The sequence below is a fragment of the Zophobas morio genome, unplaced genomic scaffold, assembly GCF_036711695.1.
Source record: "Zophobas morio isolate AGI-343-1 ecotype UQ-CSIRO unplaced genomic scaffold, CSIRO_AGI_Zmor_V1 ptg000046l, whole genome shotgun sequence".
In the NCBI taxonomy this organism is placed as follows: Eukaryota; Metazoa; Arthropoda; class Insecta; order Coleoptera; family Tenebrionidae; genus Zophobas; species Zophobas morio.
This window is the reverse complement of record NW_026972151.1, coordinates 2,617,711-2,639,045: the sequence shown is the minus strand read 5'-3', so window position 1 is coordinate 2,639,045 and position 21,335 is coordinate 2,617,711. Positions and strand designations below refer to the sequence as shown.

The 21,335-nt window shown below is 33.9% G+C and overlaps 2 protein-coding genes and 1 long non-coding RNA gene across 5 annotated transcripts in view; 1 reads left to right on the top strand and 2 right to left on the bottom strand.

Moving 5' to 3' along the window:
- Positions 1–1,579: 1,579 nt before the first annotated feature.
- The window catches only part of LOC135141967 (bicaudal D-related protein homolog), a 57,602-nt gene continuing 37,846 nt past the window's right edge, over positions 1,580–21,335 (top strand). For all 3 annotated transcript variants that reach the window (XM_064073592.1, XM_064073591.1, XM_064073590.1), the window contains exon 1: positions 1,580–1,804. In XM_064073592.1, coding sequence (XP_063929662.1) covers positions 1,580–1,804 — 225 coding nt within the window. The remainder of the gene's footprint in view (positions 1,805–21,335) is intronic.
- Positions 7,510–8,256, bottom strand: LOC135141970 (uncharacterized). Its single transcript, XR_010282446.1, has 3 exons — positions 8,014–8,256; positions 7,741–7,961; positions 7,510–7,690 (listed from the first exon to the last, which is right to left on the bottom strand). It is a non-coding gene; the product is annotated as an uncharacterized LOC135141970 (long non-coding RNA).
- Positions 16,531–17,487, bottom strand: LOC135141968 (uncharacterized). The gene is made up of 2 exons (XM_064073594.1): positions 17,306–17,487; positions 16,531–17,107 (listed from the first exon to the last, which is right to left on the bottom strand). Exons 1-2 carry the CDS (start codon positions 17,466–17,468, stop codon positions 16,596–16,598), a joined length of 675 nt encoding a protein of 224 aa, XP_063929664.1. The 5' UTR covers positions 17,469–17,487; the 3' UTR covers positions 16,531–16,595.

Genomic DNA, 21,335 nt, shown 5'->3' with positions numbered 1-21,335 from the left:
CTGTAGTTGCGGTTTTTTTAGCTTATAAATAATGGTATCACAAGAAAGATGACACTTTTTTTCGGGGTACCTTCAATTTCAGAACAAACCATTGTGTTCACACACACTTTAATAAATGAGATCCGTGATAAATTGATAATATTTAAATTGAGGGATATTGCTGCCACTCTATCTGTGGGTCTAATAGCAGTATTTATTAGATCGCATTTGACACTGGTATTATAAACTTTGAGATAATCTGAAAATTATGTGCATCGAATAGAACTCAGGCAAGATCAACAAAAAAAGAGAGGTCCCAGAACGGATCCCTGTGCAACTTCGCTTAAAATTTCTCTTTGTGATCTAAGGGAACTGACAGTTTTAACCCTAAAAGTTCTGTTGCTGAGAAATTCCTGAACTCACTTTATTAGCACCCTCTGATGCCAGTATGTTTTATCTCCACTAAAAATTTGATGACGCCATATCAAAATTTAAAATTTGAAAAAAAATGTTGTTATACGTGTATTTTATAAATTCACAATCAAATTTTATAATGTAACTTAAAAACTATCACAAACATGTTAAATTAGTAATTAGAATTAACCCATTCATCCCTTTTAAAAAGTCAGAATTTTGTTAAGAATATCTCGTTTGAAATTTATGGTGTCACACATTTTTCTCTTTTAAAGAAATTAGTGAATGAAGCAATCTATCTTATTGATTGAATTAAAAGCAGACTATTTAATTTTAAAGAAATTCTGGGTAAACCGTAATGTTGTTATTAATGTTACCTTTTATATTTATATCAAAATTTATACAAATTAATCCCACTAAAAAGCAGGTGAGGCCAGGTCATGCAAGTTTTACGCAGCTATATTCAATTTTTTATCTTCTCTAAAGCAAGTATTAAAGGGATGGTCGCTGTTTGAAAAAATGTCTGTCGTCACCACTTTAATATAAAACCCAAAAAATATTAAGTTTGCTGTTAAAATGTGTAATAAAAAATCTGTTAATTGCACAAGTAATTTTTTATTGTATTTATTCCACAATGTACACACTAAACAATAATAAATAAACATCCGCATTAAAATTTAATGAGGTTTTCATTGTTGGCCGTTTATGTTTTGTGGTTCAGTAAACTTTCTTTGCGGATCGGTAATTGGGAAACGCTACTTTAGATTGTTTCAGACACACGTACCAGATTCAAACCTTCAATGTTTCTTAATAACGTTTAATATTAACACATTTTAAAAATTTCACCGAAAATACCACTTCAAATGTCAACTGTTCGCGCCGAAATCCAAAATCCGGTATTGGCAAAACCCGCTTTCGTCCACCATAAATATTAAAGCCTCGATTTCCCACATCCTCCGCCGCTATGAATGAAAAAATTAATGACGAAATTTAATCGTCGTTTGACTCGGATTCATTTACTCAAACAATGGCACGCAACCTATTTCTCAAACCGATGTGCCAACTCCGCATTCTTCACCCTTTTCTTGATTTCCAGATGCTCGAATAGGAAACCAGCAAAGACAGCAGCGAAAATGGTGCCTTACACGTGTCCTTGTAGGATGATTCATGGCAGGACGATTCCGTAATGTCAGCTATGCTGAAATCCCTAGAAGATTACATCGTAGAAATGGAAAACCGTAGTGCCATCAACCCCAACCATACCCAGTCCGAGGATGTGTGGACTCAGCTCCAGCAGAAGGAGAACGACCTGTTGCTGGCCGCAGAGCTGGGCAAGGCCCTTCTGGAGAAGAACGAAGAACTGAAGAAGCAGCACGAAGCGGTCATCGAAGACTACTCAAAGAAGTTGGAGGTGAGTGAAAGGCGACAAATTTTTGTTTGTTCCAGGCGATTAACTTTGCCGTAATAATATCAAGTGGGTAATGGGTTGCGGAACTGTTGCGCAAACAATCGAGACTTTTTACGAAGAACTGGGCCGAATTCTTGCCTTTCGTAATTTTCGTTTAATTAATTAAGATAAGGGAAGTGTCAGATGTGTTGCGGAAGAGGAAACGGCACGACGGCAATATGGCGGCCTAGTTAACGTATTGTTTATCGGTTGCTAACACTACGAATCGATACCATCATGGGACCCGGATTTATGATCACGGCTAAAAAGATAAGTGACTCAGCAACGGTTGTCTACTCCTAATAAGTTGAAAGTTATGTTAAAAATGACTCATGTTATGACTTCAAAATAGAAACATTTGAGGTAAACCTGCATCACGACACACTTGATAAATGATGCTGAAAGACAAAAGACATTTTGGTTTCAACAAGTGAACAAGTTGGCGTGGCTTTCATTTGCATGTTTGTATGAATAGGTATTGTCGGAGGAATGTTGAACTCTTGGTTGGTAGGGGTGAGGCAATTGACCACCTGTCGCAGGTAACAATCTGGAAGGGTGCAATTGCCCCCCGAGGGTTAGATCGTGTGCCAATTTCGTGGTCGTCTGAGAACCCTTTTTTGTTCAGTAAAGAAATGTCATTGTCTGACTCATTCCTCCTCTGTGTTTGCATAAATCTAAGTTTTGTTGTGGAAATGTTAACTTGTCTGAATCATTCTTCATTGTTTACAAAGCCACGGCGAGTAAGAGGTACATTCCCCGTAATTCACGGAGAAGTTGAGTTTTGTATCGTCTACCATTCAATATGTTGCTTGAGGCGTTGCTTCTTTGATGACTTAATGTCACCTTCAAATTTGTAGAGAAATCATCAAATTTATTTTATTAGCATTGTTCATTTAGTGTGGAATTTATAATGAAGTTACTATAAGTTAATGCGGACTGACTGAAGTGTTATACCAGTTATGTTCTTTTTCAAAGATTGATACAGACATTTTGGAAATGACGTCATCAATTATTTGGTGGATATAAATAAATAAATTCTGATGTTGGCAACGTAATGGAATAAAAATTCTGCCGATAAATCAAAGTTAATTTGCCTGACCAAAAATTTGATGGTATTTTATTACGATTTATTGTTAATTACGATAAATATAATAAAATTAAATTTCATGCCACATTTTTTGTTTTCTTATTAGGGTGACTTCTTCCAAAGAAAAATGGGGAAAATCATTTAATTTATTAATAATTTGTTTATGGTGACGTCATAAAACTTCTTCAGGAGTTTAAAAATAAAAAGTCTATTCATCTAAGAATTAAGACATTTTGTGAATTGTGACACTATTTGTCTTGTTCGAGTGGGACATTTTTACTTTTTTTTGTATTCTAGTAAAAATATATTAAAACCAACGCTAAATTACTGTTAACATGCATATAATTGCGTTGTTTTTTTTAGTTTGAGTGAGTTTGTGTTAGTTTGTTTATAAATAAATTGAAAATACGGTCACAAAATGCATAATCGCAAAGGACAAATAACTAATACGTAAAAAAAGTTTATTGTTCATTTGATTACCTCATTAAATTGCAGCAACCCATGCAGTGTGACGTCCGCTAGCACTGATGACGTAATACTTGACGTCAATCCCGATCAACACATAGCATTTCGAAATATTCTGCAGTAATTCGCTTTCCTCCGCCGCCATCTGCACCACTTTTAGTTAATCTTTCTCTTATTCTGCCACTAATTATTGGTAAATTGGTCACGATTGTGCTAGGTTTCTAGAAAGTGCAAAAACTAATTGCTCATTAAAGTTTCCGACATTGTTTTCCCTTACGTCCTAACTTCCATTTTGTGCTCTACATCAATTCTACACTTTAAATCATAAACAGCGAAAGCTTATCCAATTAATTAAATTAATAGGGAACATATTGTTCGAAGAACAATAAACCTTGAATTCCTCAATTAGCGTAAAGCTTGATCCTGAGAGAAAACCAATTGATAGAAGAAATTGAGGTTAGGTTCAGTGTCGTGACGTCATAATAGCCAATTAAAAATGTGCGATATCCTCTCTGCGACCTTGTCGAGTGTGAAGCGGGCCGAAATTCAGCCGAGAGAAATGCAAATGTCACGTCAGCTCAGAAATCCGCAACGAAAAGAAATTTTCTTTGTTTTTTTTGCATCGTTCATCATGTGTGTCGTTATTTTCACTGTTTTCCTCAGCTGTGATTGACGTAATCATTTTCTTGTTGTTTGCATTACCGGTTGAGTCACTTCACTATTTTTGGTATTGTGGGAGGATTCATTAGCGCATTAGCATGTCGCTTTTGGGAATTTCGCGAAAGTGGGTTTACGATACTGTTTGACATTTTTCCTGCACGCCCGTTGGCTTATTATGTGTCGACTTGTTGCAAAATGTGACCTCCGTGGCGACATTGCAACATATGTAAATGTATATTTAAAAAATAAGAATTCAGTGCCGTAACCTTTAGATAAGAAATTAAAAGACGAACTTGAAGATCGTAATTGGGTGGGGCGAGCGCACTAATTATGTCAGAACAGGAAGTGCAATAAGCTCGCCTTTTGATAATGGACCTTGGGGCATGTACACTTCTCTTCTAATTAGAAACTTCTACATTAAGGTGTTAGCTAATCGTGCAGTTACACAATGCGACAATTTAAATCGCTTTTAACAATGAAAATGTTACGTTATTATCAGTTTAATTTGTGTTCGAACCGGTTTCAGATCCGTTAATAATAATCTGTATTTAACACGTTGAAATTTTTTCAGTTCTGTGTGGGTAGCAAAGCAAGATCTCAATTTCAAAATCAGTTTCTTCGACTTCTCCTACTAATTAGTAATAAATTAAAGCCGCAGATGCTTTTTATTATTGGATTTTAATGCAATTTTAATGCAGAAGAAATTTCTTAATTGTGTAAATAACTAGTTGCAAGAATCATTAACTATTGCAGTAAGTTTTTGATTTTTTAAGTGTCTCTGATTTCACTGCATGCGGTTCCTGCTTTCAATATGTTAATTGTAATGCAGCAATATTTTTTGATTTTAAATTAAGGTGAAACTTAAGAAAACTGATAATCGGTATGTTTTTGTAATATCTTGGTAGTTGGTTCTTAATAATTATAGTCTGAAGGAAATGGTAACAGACACATAAAAACGGATAAGTGGACGTCATTAGTACTGTGTGTGAGTAAACCGTTCAAGAAATTCAGTGTAGACAGGAAGTGCACCTATTGTTGATAATTTCTTTTCAAGAATTGACACAAAGGTAGTGTTTGTGGTTACTGCCCGTCATTCTATAGGAAGTACAATTTTTCAGTTTCGCCTAAGAAAAGGAAGAGTATTTGAACAATGCCATTCTATTTATTATTCAGAATGCTGAATGGCTTGTAAAAGTTTTTAAAGTGGGGCTATAATTTGGTTATTTCGCTTAACTAAACACGTATTTAAAGACAATTTTAGTCATATTTTTATGAACGCATTTTTATGACTTCCTTATCAACCTAGAAACTGTAAGGAACTTAAATATTTTATAAATATATTTTTTCTTATTCAAATGTTAATGTTTTTATTACATAAATAAATTAGATATCTCTAATGAATAATTTAATGACAATAAAAACATTCTTTCGTTTGTGATGAAACAATACTGCTGTAAATTTATTTACCACTAAAATAGGTACGCCTACAAATTTGATAGAATAAAATTTAACTGTGAGAATGACTTCTAGGAGCAAAATATAATTGCCACTGATGATTATTTAATTATGGAGAATGGCATGATTTTGTGCTTCAACTAAGACTTAACAATGTGACTCAAATGCCATTTTTTCAGTTAGTGAAGAATCTCGCAGAAATTTTATATCCTTGTGTAAACTATAGATAAAATCAGTTTATATATGTAGATAAAATTCATTGTTGAGATTAACGTTGCTTTCATCTCCCCTACCTTGTCAAACTGACGCCTAGCGTGCCTAATAAATAACTGTAGATTTCTAAAAACCATTCGATGACACAATACACAATATGTAATTTAAGAATTTTTCTTAAAAATTTTCAATATTTCTTAGTTTTCAGATAATCATGTCCTACGTAATAAACCAATGAATAAACACTTGAACCGTTACCTGTGTTGTTGGATAAAAAAAAGTGGAAAAAGTTGTACATGCCCAGAATATTTAAATTTGCCTTTGATGCATCAATCAGGAAATGTTAAGTTACCGAGTTTGAATAAAAACGAGTTGTTTTACAGTCTGCAAGTAAGGTACTTACACTGCGAGAGTGTCAGGAATTTAAATGCGCTACCATCTTTGAAGGAATGTAAATTGTACTTAATGTTACGAGTCACTTTTACTCAATGACATAGTACTGTTAAGATGCTTATTAACGTGCAGTGAAATTATGAACATTTCCTAGGGCATGACGTAGAATTGTAATGCATATTTTGTTATCTAAGTAAAATAAAAAAAATAATGACCGCTTTAACTGTCGGTGATAGCAGTGCATGGTGATAAAGTAATGGTTTCTCACCTGTTAAAAATTTGTGTCTGTTTCTTGGCTTTTTCAGTTACTGCAGATTCACAGTCCCAGATTTTCATTGTTCTTCATGCTCCTTTTTTTGTGTTTTTATTTAGCGAAATGCTTTCAAATGCAAAGTGGTGAACCCCAAGGTTGGAAAAGGACCCCTAAATCAAAATTCTATCTCCTCCAGCTTTTAAAAGTGAAATTAAATCTTACAAATCGAACAACAATACAAAGCTAAGTGAAAAAGAAACTAGGTACGGGAACACCATAACGACAGCGGCGCGAAGGGCGTCTACTCGTGAAATAGCCGCAACACGCGCATTCCTGAGGCTTACCCTCAGCCGCCCTGCCTAGAACGCCGCCAACTAGACAGCCTGATTCAGGAGGGTGAAAGTGTGCGTTTAAGATTAATTTTTCAAACACTAACATCTTATACTGTTTCTATGGTTCATAAGAACTCGTATGTTAACTTTGATTTAAAATAACGTTGTTCTCTTAAAGTACGCTGTCAATGGCAACGTATCGTATAGCTTCTTAAAATACGATTTCGCATATTTCAAGTTTTTTATTTCGAATCTTTACAATAATTATCACCAAAGTTAAAAGTACAATTATTAAAATAAACATTTTGAGCGGTGTTCTTGCTAGTACTAGAGCTAGAACTGGAACTGTCACACGCTTCACTGTAACTTAGGTTCGTGGGCTTGTCCATAACGATTTCATTGTCAACTAATTCATTCGGTGCCAGCTTTTCGTCTCCAAAAACTTTTTGAGCAATTTTCACTCTTTCTCCAAAAGATTCTTGTATGTAAGATTCTGCCACCTTGGTCGATTCCCACCCGCCATGCCTCTTCAACGAAGTAATGTCTCCGCCTGCATTGAATATAAAGTTACTTTGAAGAATAAAGGTAATCATTCCAATACCTGCGTTAACCAGGAGAGTTGCCGAACTGCGGCGAAAAGAATGACCTGTGTATTTAGCTGGATTTTCCAGTTTGAGGAAAGTTGCAATTTTTCTGGGAATTTTTCCAAAGGTGTTAATTCCTACATTTTGGCGAGTACACTTACTTTTATAATAGTGTAAAAAAAACCTCAATGGTGAATTTGTGGGTCGTAAAGCAACATAATGTCGATACAAATCAATGGTATTAACACCAAAGCCTTCATTAACTACACTGAATCTTCTTTCTTTGTGGGTTTTACTGTCAGGTATAACAATATTCAGAACATTACCACAATCTTGTATATCGTCAAATCTCATAGCACACAATTCGGCCTTTCTGCAAGCTCCGGCAATTCCAAAGATTAAAGCAACCTACACGATTTCATATGTATAAAAAATACTTCTTATTAAGTAATTCTTACCTTCTCGAATAAATATTCTCCGTCATCAGCTTCTTGCAAGAAAGTTTTGATTTCTTCTCGTGTCAGAACATTGGATTTTTTGCCACGATAACCAACATTTAATTTTTTATATACGAAATAACAGCACCAAATTTTTCAATATCTATGTTTTCTTTTGCCTTTAGAGTGACCTTTAACATTGAATATTCTGGCCATAAAGAACAAGGTGACAACTTTTGCGACTGTAATTGTTAAATAATTTAGTTTTATGAATTTTACTAAATATGTACTCACTCTCATGTCCAAAAAAGCCAAGATAACATCTTCGGTTACTTCCTTGATGCGGTTTTTATTTTTCCAGTCTTGGAACGAAACATATACTTTCTCGTATGCATTTTTTGACTCTAAGGGTAACAAATTGCTTCGCAATTCTTTTCCCTTTTTCGCAATTTCTTCCGGAACGTTTTCGCACATTTTGACGATGAAAATTGTTTTTTTCAAAATTTGTTTACTTGTCATAGTTACAATACACAGCAATCTTACTATGATACTATGAAGCTTCAGAAATGATTTGTCAAAATTTGTAGTAATGAATTGATCAAAAAGGAGTTGATGAATTACTGTTAGTGTTTGAAAAAATCTTGAAGCCAACACTTGTTTTATAGTTTAAAAATCTCGCTCTATAAAATCCTCGCTCCCTTCGGTCGCTCGGATTTTAACTACGATCTTGATTTTTAAACTGTCTATAAAACACTAGTTGTCTTAATAACTATTAAATGCCATTAACGAACTATTTTAAAATGTCGAGTGAGAAGTTATGAAGTGTCGATAATCTAATAACTTGCAGATGTTTTAACGTTATCTTAAGCATTGTATATTTTTCATCATAATGTATTTGCTTATCCCCCCCAAAAAATTGATGACGTCACAGAATAAATCCTACCTCAAATGTGCAAAATATCATGAGTCTATACTTGTGATTTATCACTGCGTTAATATTTTTTAGATTTGCTTATGTGGTGTATCTCAAAAAATTAATAACTGAGTCAATTTATTTTATTGATTAAATCAGCAACGGCTCATTCCATTTTCTCAGAAACTTTTAGAAATACAATCCTTACGTTCCTTTCAGAGCTGAAAATTGTCATTTATAAACTCTGTTGCCAAGTTGCCGTTGATTGTAACTTTGATGTTAAACTTTTGACGTATTTAAAGGGGTTGTAGAAGAAAAGTGGAGGATTTAAGTTGATTTCTAAAAAAATTTACCATTTTAGACATGTTTTAAGTTTCGTCTTATCTAAATCAGTCTACACTAAGAAAAAAAGGCAAAATGTAGCCCCGCCCACCCGTCCTGTATCAATTGTGATGATTTTTTTTTATCGTCGTGAGCTTAATTGCAAAATCCTTATTCCTCTACGAGAAATTAAAAACATGTTTTTGAGTATCGTGTTGTTTAAAGAATACTATGTATATTAAGAAAAAAATAAATCGAAAGATTAGGCCCCACCCATACCCGCCCCGATCTCAATTCTCAATTGTGATGAATTTTTCATTCATTGGCAGATCGAGGGGCGAGGCTTAAGTGCAAGATCGATATTTTTTGTCTACAAGAATTTACCATTTTAAACACGTTTTAAGTTTCTTGTTCTGAAAAGACAACTACGTATATTAAGAAAAAAGGCACAATAGAAACCCCGCCCACCCGCCCTATCTCAATTGTGATGATTTTTTTATAATTGTCGAGAGTCAAATGGAATTTAAATGCAAAATTCTTATTTATTTCTCTTTCTACAAAAAATAACCATGTAAGACTTTTTTTGAGTATCGTGTTATTCAAAGGATACTATGTGCATATATTAAGAAAAAATTAAAGCCAAAGATTAATCCCCACACATAACTGTCCTGATCTAAATAGTAATGAAGTTTTCATTCGTTGGGAGACCTAGGAGCGGAGCCTAATTGCAAAATCCATATTTCCTAACAAAAATTTATCATTTGAAACGTGTTTTAAGTTTCTGAAAATAAAAAAAACCATCATAATTGAGATGGGGTGGGTGGGCGGGGTTTATATTTTGTCTTTTTTTTTTAAGATACATAATATTCTTTGAACAACACGATGCTCAAAAACATGTTTTTCATTTCTTGGAAAGAAATAACTACATTGCAGTTAAGCTGAGTGCCCTTGGGCCAGAGCAAATGAAAAAAATCATCACAATTGAGATAGGCCGGTTGGTTAGTCTTACATTTTACCTTTTTAAAATAAAATAACTTTTTCATTTTCAATAATTAACCAGATATCGAGAAATACTCGCATAGTGATTCGGCCTGTGTATTTGAGACACAGCACTGGAGTGTTAATACCTAATATAATTTATATTTTTCTGGATTACTTTAAACACTGCGAATTCAATGATTTACTGGAATTACTCGATTCTACATTACTAAACAACAATTTTTGATGTAATTAGCTCATCTATGATGATTTTGTAATTTGTTATTATATGATTATTGTGGACGGGATCCTATTGGGTCAAAAAACAAACCGCCAGTGCAATGCTCCTGAACCTCGCGTCGGAGCCATTAACCTTCAGGTGGCAAACTCTGCGATACAAATAAAAGGTTAATTTTCGCTCAATTTCACGCATATTGAGCGGCGTTGAGACCACACATTAGATATAAAACGTAACGATTACAGCATTACAAACTAAGTTTTACAGAAAATAATAATTTAGCGAAAAAACCAATAATACATAGCGTTAATTCAAGCTTAGTTATTATATGTAGCGAGGACCAGAACCCATGAGCGACTTGAATGTTACCCGCATTAGTCCGGTTTGAACTGATTATTATTAATGAAACTACCAGTGATTGTTGTTTCAGTTTATTGTTTATCTTTGCACTGACGCCTATTACAAATTCTTAATCGATAACAATTTCAGTTTTATAAAAAAAAAATAGTTTTCTTAACAGAGTTTACACTTACACCATCGTCATCTGTGATCTCTATACGGCTGCGTTCGACGCAATTGCTTAACACGTAGAGAAAATATTGATAAGCTTCAAACAAACAATAGAGCATTTCCTAAGACGACACTAAACGAACGAAATCATTCATACACTTGCAATTATGAAACCAAGACAATAAGAAATAATACGCAACAAATAAGAAAAGTGGAAATCGAATATTAACAAACTTAACATGTCATTGTACAACCTCCATAAATAAGAAAATACTCATGAAACGACTTTAATTGTTTGTGGTCAAGAATTTTTCAATTATTCGGTCCGATTGGCGAGCGTGGGTGAAGCTATTCAAGTAGTGATACATTAACCCACAATTTCCTCCATGACGCTATAAATACGTAACAATTCTACTGTCACGTGCGAACACCTGCCTCGCTCCACATTTTCGACATCATCGCTCCAAACAAGAGCAAGATCTCGAAGAAACCAAAAGTGCGTTCGATTTCGGCGCCAACCGCTGGAGCGAAACGTCAAAATTGACAGCCGAAACAAGATGGCGATGGCGGTCGCTCACATTCGAAGAAATCTCTGCGTGGTCGATAAAAGCAACCTAAATCCGCCCCCCTTGCAGATGTGCCGTCTTGATTGCACTTAAACACGCAACCATTTTTGTATTATAAATCATAAAAGAAAAGCATTGTTCAGCACACCGAAAACTTACGAAATACTTCGACACACTTACAAGAGGCATTACAATGGCGCGGTTATAAAATCGACTTTTCCGGTTCCGGTGAATCTGCAGCGGTTGCACTTGGGTGGGTTTAAATGACTGATAACGTGGGAAGGAAGTTTGCACGTGCAGATTTCATCTGCGTTTTTTCGGTTTTTTGTCTTTCGTGTTCGTCGTAGGTTTGTTTGTGGACTACTTTTATCTTCCCGTGCGAAAGTCGTAGAACGGTGAAATGTATAACTGCATATCTGATTGTTAATGTGACACCATTAAATGTAATTAAAATAATTAATTTTGTTGAAGAGTCGTTAAACAATGGGTGCGCATTTTTTTTTTTACCTCAGTTCACGAAGTTTATTTTAATATGTTAAAACCGGGTGGTGTTAAAACAGAGGTTTTCCTTACATAAAAATAATAGGTACACTTTAAGGAAAATTTTATTAACATATTAAAAAAGGAGTGTTTAGTGAATTAAAAGTTTCCTAAAAAAAAAGAAAAATGAAAAGGATAGCTTTTTACACCTTGATCTGAAGCAAATTTCACCTTGTTAAAGATTTCCTCAACTGACCTGGAGTATTTTTCAGCATGAATAATCCGTATAACATTGTTCTTGTTATTTCCTTTTCGTTGCTTTATGTCCGAAGGCTGTCACTCTACTCTTGGTTCATTAGATCATATAAAAAATATAATTTCACACTGTTTCCACGATAGTTTTGCCGCTCACATGAAAGCAAACAAGACGTTTTTGGTATACAGGTTCTTAGCTAAGTATACCGTCCAGTTTTGAAATATCTAGATTATTTACACAACCACGAAACACCGCCTTCCACTGTATATAACTGTACTACCAGATAAACAGTGAATGTAATAATGATAAAGTCTTTCTACTACCACGTAGACCGAAAAAACGGGCAATTCGGTTTATTAAAAAAAACTTGTCTTCAATAAGAATTGCGTTCAACCATGAAATATCTATTACTTTTGCGAGGTGTTTATAACTCATTGTTCCATCAACACATCGCTGTAAACTACTGAAAATGCTGTCTCATACTTCAGCTGAATAATTTGATCGGTTTGAAAAAGAGAAAATATACAAAGAGATGACAAAATAATATGCAAATTTATATGTACAACGACAAAAGTAAAAGCAGCACTCTGGCTAAATTAGAAGGTTCATTTTTATTCATGTGAATACGTATCGGGTGTTCAGTTGAAAAAAGTCATCAAGATGGCGTTGATTTTTGTAAACATTATGAAGCATGTCTACAATAAACCTTTAACAAAATTGACAATTAAGTTAGTCGCACTTTTTCGTTAATACAATTAACTCTTTTCAACAACTTTGTCAAATATCACTTAGACTATACATATATGGACTAAGAAACACATGCGTTTTTTGATTTTGATGAGTTTTTCAATTGAACACCCGTTGTATTTGTTTGTGGCGACGATATGACGCCGTAAAAGGTTTTTATAAGGAGAGCACATCATTTTGTGACTTAGCCTTTTTGTCAAATTTGGATATAAATATATAGGGTGTTTAATTGGAAAGTGATCCAGTTGTCCTTGATATTTTGTCAACATTGTAGTATATGTCTTAAAAAAAACCTAAAATTCAATTGATGACAGCCGACAACGCGGAAATGTCAAATGTCAAGTATTGAATAATAAAACACATAGGCGTTTCTTCTATCAAAAAAACAACGCCAACTTGATGACTTTTTCAAATGAACCGGAAGGAATTTTTATTATCTTCTTAATGCACTATATTTACTTTTGTTTTTAATGCGTCTTACGTTAATTGCAGTCCATGGAACCGTGTTACGTTAGCATCTTGAATCAACAGGTGGTCAATCTTTACAATGCGAATACAAAATAAATCATGTATCACGTTAATTTGGTCAATAAAAGATATTCTTTTCGAAATTGTTGTTCCAATAAACTGATTATTGCAATTTCAATACATTAAAAATTCGTCTAAGGTGAAATACAATCGAACAAATTCGTCGAAAAATTATAAAATTTAATTTTGCGAATTTAATTTTTTTATGATAACTACTATAGTTAAGTTAAAATAAAAATATCTCTGGACTCTTAAAACACAGATAAAGAAGCATGCTATAAATTGACATAAATAAGACGTACGGATAACCAGCATCAGCGACGACAGATCAAAATCTTAAAAGAAAATATGAAATTTGATTGAATTGTTTCTTCAAAACAGAGATTAATTAAGCTACAATGGAGCAAAATTATGATAATTATTATTTTATTGTTATTGAATGTAGACGAGCGCGACATTACTGTATTCTTACATTTTCGAAAAATGGGTGAACCGTGAATAAAAAAGAATTGAAAATGCCAGAAATCGAGTTCAAACCGAGCCTTTCATTTAAAAACGGGCGCTTGACTAACTACTCCACAAAATCAGCTTGTCAAACTTCGTATTATGTATGTAGAGGAAGAATTAAACAATAAAAATTATAATAATAAACAAAATCGAGGTGGATTCTTAAACCACAAGTACAGGAGTATTATTATGGCATCAAATTTAGATACCCTTTACTGCGGAAAATATTGAGCAGATGTCACAAAATTGTTGGTGGGGGTGATTTGACAAATTTTAGTTAGCAACAATCGGTTCTGTCTAATAAAAATCGACACAAACGACAGACAACAGACAGATAGATGGAAGCGGGAGACCTATTTTTTCGTACTCTAGTGTTCATGAAATGTCGAGTAAACAACTAAACTAGCTAAAGTCGCTCGATGGAGCCTATTGGGATAATTCCTTATTTTACGCCTGGGAAGTAAGAAGACCATTTTTTTTAACTCAAAGTCGAGGCAGTGAAGAAAGATATTTCTTTGCATTTGTACAAGTATATAAACAAAATACAAGTTCTGTGTTTACATGAAGATTTTCTTTATACATATATGTGATTCTGATAATTTAACGCTGGTCAAGGTTCTTAATAACAGATAATATTTTGTCACGCTGTTTTCTTACAAAAAAAAAAACATGTCACTGACGACTTTGAAACTGTGTTATACATACTCGTTAAATTATTTTTGAAAGACTGAATTCATATGCAATGCTCTTGGTTAATCTTCAGCAGTTCTAACTCCAGCTGTCTTAATGTTAAGTGTAGAACTCGTTTATTATTGGTGATATTCAATCTAAAAAAAATATTTCTAATGGTTTAAGCCAATTGCCCAACGGTTTATATATTGCTGAGGTTTTTTCAACATATTCTTCATTTGCATCCCATTTTTTGCCTTTGACAGTTGAGGATTGCTAAAATTTAAAATTTAATTTTAAATTTTTTATTCTGTCCACATTAATTTTGAGTTGAACGGGCAATGGTATGCACGCAGTTGCAGGTCTTCACCTTAAATCTTGCACTTTGTCCATTACAACAATACTATCATCTGGAAATTTTGAGATAAGCTTCTCTTTATTTCCCAAACGCAACCTCGTCTATCTATCGTTTTTCTGTCCTATGTTGTCTGTTGGCGATTTTATGCGATAAATATTCTCCATACTACTGACCTGAGTGTGTCAAATTGTAGCATAATTTTAGGAATATCATGATGGTAAAACACCAATCAAAATTTGTCTGATCACCCCAACCAACAATGAGGTTACGTCATCTAAAAATTTTGCGATGTTAATCCTATTTAAATTTTATGAAGCAATATGCTTGCAGACTTGCTGTTTATTAATCCGTTCTTAATTTTACCTTTTACCGCCGCCGCACAGAGGACGATTTTTTATTGAATAGTCAACCGAGTTCATTATTTTTATTTAAAATCAAACAATTTCACTCGCGCAGAATGAAAATTAAAACCCGCAATTGAGTTACTGCTGGTGGTTACTGTCGGAACAGGACCCGATTCCAGCCCAATACCGCGACTAGACGCACGGTTTCCATGGCAACGGTGTAAACAAAACATCTAAATCAGCAATGATTTGGTATCCGTCAAGACGCAACATCTTTAGATGTAACTTTCATACAAGTGAAGCGAGCTAAAAAAATTAATTTTAATAATTATGACACAAATTTCGGATATTTTTTTAAATACTGAAAATGACTATTTTGCTATATCCAGTGTGTTTGAGGATGTTGTAATTTTCGAGGGGGGGGGGGGCACGTGCCCATTGTGCCCCTGGCATTAGTCGCCCCTGGTGAAACACCAGTCACGACTTCTACAATTTTCTTGAAGGTTGGCTCAAAAAATTAATAGAAGAACCAATTTATTTTATGGATTAAATATAAACAGCTTATCATTGTTTTGAAATTCTGGAATAAAGTACTATTGTTGATTAAAAATTTGATAGCGTGATCACAAAATTTTATTAAGAAAAAGTTACGTCAGACAAACTCATAGTATACTTCTTTGGTTGTAGTTTAAAAATCCACTCTTATTGTTATTTTAAATTATATGAGTTATCTTAAAAAATTAAATTTGGAAAATCATATTTTATAAATTCTCTTATACACTAGATTTGTTTGATTATACTGACAGGGCGAGGTAGGTTCTACTTGAATAACTTTAGATGTTTTTTTTTTATTATTATGAGTAAAATTTTCTATCTATATTGTTGCAACGTTGTTGCTTTTCTAGTCTCCATGGCTTTTGATTGTAAAAAAATTGGCTTCTGAATTTATAACAAGGATGCGAAAAACCTTATGAAAGAATGGACAGCATATATTCTTCCGGATAACCAAGTATCAAAAATAAAAAATGGGAATATTCAGCTGGTTGTTTCGTGCATCTGTTATTCTTATGTGAGGTCAAAAATGAGATGGTTTTATCCACCAAAGTAGCAAATATTCTCCAGTATAACAGTTATATTTTAATATAATTTAGGAAAGTAATATAAATGAAATAAAAAAAACTGGTGAAAATTCTAGTCCCACCACAGAGGATTTTTTCTTTTTTATTGTTTATAATAGCAAATAAAATTGTGTCTGAAATTCGAACGAACTATAATTATTAAAGCATGTGTCGTGTTATCAGACTTGGGTAACGCCTCGTTAGAATTACATAGTACCGTAACAATTGACATTGCGCTCCTTATAAATAATAGTTTTTTCATTACTAAACACAAATAATTTCAGTAAAGAGGATAATTTTTTTATTTATTAATTTAATAGCAACAAAAAACGTATATCTTCACTCAACATTTTTCTTCTTTCTTCTCCAGCGTAGGCCTTTTATTCTTCTGCATCTCCACAATCCTCACCACCATCTGCTTCGGCAACTCCACTCTCTTAAAATCAGCGAAAATATTCTTCCTCTCTAGCAGCTGCTTATTGAATTGCAAAATATCAGGAATTTCATCTGGTGCCACCGGGCCTACTTTACACTTGTAAGGTAAGAAGGGCATTTGCGGAGACTCCGTTTCCGTGAAGTCACTTTTCGGCAAAGACATATATCTCTTGTAATACGGATGAAGTTTCCTGTCCGTAAGATCGATCAACCTCTGCTCCACGCTCTGAAAAGGAGGCATCGGGTCTTGAACGTTGTTCTTATTGCTCAAATCTGCCTCTATGTTCTTAAGCATTCTGTCTTCTTCATCCTGTTGACACTGCATATCCGGTATGACGTCCTTCTGGATGACGTAGGCAGGGCCGCAGGTCCGGTAGGGCTGGCCTCCGAAGCTGCTCAAGTCTGGGTCTGGGCGTTGCACTAGAAGGGGCAATGGTATGAGCGATGGTAGCGTAACCATTTTAATTAGTGAGAGTGTGGTTATGTGTCGATTCGCAACGTATGAACCAGCGGTTTTCCAAGATCTGTTGTTCAAGCGTTGCGGATCGAATGTGTGTAGTGGACGGCCTGGTGGTGACATCCTTCGCTTCTTTCGTCATGCTATGGGTATGACCTAACCTCGCCTTTTCCGACATCTTTCCAGCGCCGGCTTCTCTTCCTTTTTTTCCTTCTTCTTCTTTCCCCAGAACTTCCAGAATGAAGACGCCTCTTTCTCGGTGCTGTAGTTTCGGGTTAGATGGATTAAAAGCGATTGAATTTGGTACACGTTTTTTGTCGCCATTTTGGTTCCGAACTGTCAAATAACACCAGTCTACTAGTATTGGCGTTCGTAATAAATAATTGCTTTGAATAATAGATCAAGGTTGGAGGATGTGTCGATACACATCCTTTGATTACATTGACATGATTTTGAGCGCTTGGAAGAGGGAGAAAGTGAGAATGATAGAACGTGTAGAAAAAATTGCGCAGGAAGAATGCAATGATTGAAGGAAATTGCTTGGAGAAAAACGAATTGCTTGCTGCAAAAACTGCAGTGTCTTGAAAGGAATTTATTCAGTAATTGATTCTGGAAATGTTTCAACTAGTTATTTGCTGGGGAAAAAAGTAAAAGTTGTTATGTCATGACGATTTAAGATTCTCTTAAAAACAATAAAGTGTGTTGTTTAACGATTTAATAATAGAGGTGATGTAAGTTGAGTGTTCGTTTAATTTGGGATTTTGGTAGATATGTACACGTTTCGTCGATTACAACTGTTTCATAATTGGATTTTAAAAACGTTTCCTTGCAGAAATTACACATAATTAAGTCTTGTTTTAACTAGATCGAAAAAACTGAAACAGTTATAGGAATGTGAGATATTACTATTTTTAATGTCGAAGAACGATTCGGGGAGATGTGGAAAATTAGAGAATAAGAGAAATAGATAACATCAACACCCTACAGAAGGTTGCAAAAGTGTAGAACCAAAGCTAACTTTTTAGATATACGGTACACGACAGAAATTTTTTTAAGGAAAAAATTTTAAATTGAATAGTGGGCATTATGTTTGCGTTTCTTCTTTACGGTAAGTTAATATTACTTTTGAAAAATGTGGAAATATACAAGTAATTATAGGACGTTAAGACAAGAGCAAAAGAAAAACAGCCACAAACAAAAATATTAATTATCAAATTATCATATTCAGGATTCACATAGTATGTATTCAGTTCTAAAAAAATTAGAAAAATTTCTTATGTCATCAACACTTTATACCACATTTCTTATATAAATTTCGGTTAATATTCTGTAAGTCTTAGGATCCATATTCATTTTTGAAATTTCTAGGAAGCCCGTTGTGTAGTATCTGGTAGTCCATATTTTCACTAATTCCCGAACGCAATCAAAGTTTTTTTGAAGAATGAATAATTTAATAATATATCAGAAAGTAAACTTCCCGTTTCCGCTATTCTGTCATGTCCATGTGTAGTATGTCTGTCTGTTGGCACAACCACAACGTATCTTCGAAATTACTAGTTGTGGAATTTTGAGTGTTCTTTAAGCCGATGGCATAGATGGTTAAGCTCTAACTTAAAACCAACAATTTGATCACGTCATCTCAAAATTTTGCTAAATAAATCCTGTGTAATTTTTGTTTAAACAATTTGCTTCCATTTTTGTGGTTTTTTAATTCGTCTGTATCTTTCACCAAAAAGATTGAAAAAAAATCGAAATTGCACAAGAACATTTTGAAAATTCATCTCAAAATTTACAGAATGACTGTTCTGAAATGTTGTTTTAAGGTTATGTGGTAAAAACAGTGCCATCAGTTTAACTATCACGACAATCTCAAAGTACTACAAAAATACGAAGATATCGATGTGGTACTTGCAGAGCTATCAGTGAAATATAATCTTTTTGCTGCACATCAGCACCTTATCAGCTTATGTTTACTTATGTGTGTTTTTAATTCGTTCTTGTTGTTAATTTGCTGTTATCTACTTGGACATTAATATTTTTTGTTATTAAAAAATTATGGTTTATAACTTTTCAGTCTTATCCTTATCACTCAAACCACCGAATTTATTATTCTAATTTTAATGACTATGAATCGTAGGCTTGTGTTCAAGTTCTAGAACAATGGAATTATAATTTTTGGTATAAATATTACAATAGTAGTAAATCATAAATGACTGATACCCTAATAAAAAAAATATCTTCCGTATCCAACATTGTTTTTTTCATTTATTGTATTAATGTTTTTATGCCTCCTAGTAAATCTACACTAGATAAATTTTCTTGCGGATCTCTTTTATAAAGATACTAATTTTTTTTATTGGTTTTTAATTTATTATTATTATTATTATTATTATTTTTAGTCTTTACCCGCTAACAGATGCCCACTTGTATGTCACACAAAACACAATGAAAAAAACTAAAACTCACCTGTTTTTACTTCCCGAGCGTAAACTAAAGAACTCTAATCACTAGGTCCCGTTTCCATATGTCTGGCTGTTGGCTGTTTGACTGTCGTCTGTCTATGTTAATTTTTATTAGACAGATAATCTCAGAAACACCAATAGTGCGTTACCTCAAAATTTTTGCAGAGTTGGTTATACAGGATGACTCAAAAACTTACTGAATGAGACAAGTAACTACGTTAACAGTCCACACAACGATTTATTTTGACCTTTATGGTTATCAGAAAAAATAAATACGCAAAATTGAGTTTTATAATTTTTCTAAAAAGAAAGCTGAAGTGGTTCAACTAGACTTACGAGGCGAGGGAAGTTGTGTCGAAGTAACCCTAGACCATTTTTTTTATTTCTTTTTATATTTTGTTGATTTTCCACTTCTTGGACAGTAATTTTTTCTTATATTCTCGTTTATTTTATTTTTACTTCCTGAGCGTAAGTGAAGAAAATGTGTATTGTAATCTAGTTCGTAGGCGGACTCTCTACTTTTACATTTTCTCGACCTTTCGTGACCCCTACATTACGAAGAAATAGGTTTCCCGTTTCCGTCTGTCTGTACGTCTGTCTGTTCGTCTGTCCGTCTGTCTGTCCGTCTGTCTGTCTGTCCGTCTGTCTGTCTGTCCGTCTGTCTGTCCGTCCGTCTGTCCGTCCGTCTGTCCGTCTGTCTGTCCGTCCGTCTGTCCGTCCATCTGTCCGATAAACTCATTCAAATCAAGCAAATCTCTACGTGACATTCTTCCGATGTATAAAACTCAACATTTTAAACACTACGCATATTGCTCAGATACCACTATTCCCATTGATAATGTGCTGTAAATGTATTTTACAATGTCCGTACTTATGCAGAGACGGTTTATACGGATATGCTTGTGATACTGGATCCTTGAAGTTAAGGAACTCCTTGTGGCCTAAATGTAACGGAAAATAAAATTTATTTGTTTTTAAATTAGTTCTTAAAAAATACGATTTCGTCTTCCAGTGACCGTTTGTTGATACATATAATCTCGACATTGTGTAAAATGCAAAATTTTCTACTTCCGGTCGTTTCACTAATTTATGACTTGCAGCCAGGCAGCCACCTGTACGAAGAGTTGCCGCCTGAGTTTTGTTTGCAGTATCGTTGCTATTCTTATTTTTGTTCTTTCTTCCTTGAGAGTTACAATATGGTGTGTAGTGTGTAGTTTTGCCAACTATTTTTTTATTTTTTTCCAGATTGTACTCGTATGTTTTTTAATTATATGTACTTTGCTATTTTTTTATTCATTTTATTCTAATCTTATATATTTGTATATAAGTTGTATATCTGTTTTTGCAGTAAATAGCAACTAAGTATATCATGTTTATGATTGAAACTCGTAAAAATAAAATTCAAAAAATCTTAAACGTCTCCACGGTTTATCATTACATTCCATTCGTAATTATTTGTGTTCATGCGTTATTAGTTATATATTTTCACCCATAATGTGATCAATTTATACTATGACCACTATAAAATAATTATACTAATTTTCAGTTATAAAACCGCAATTAAAACCGAAAAAACCATAAAACCAAAAATGTTAGTAACGTTGCCTTCAACTATTTTTTTAATAACTGCGCAACGGCAATTATTGCATTCCTCAATCGAAACAGCTTTATTATCTTCACAAAAACAGCAGTCCATCAATGCGGAAAAATATTTGCAAACGAACCAAAG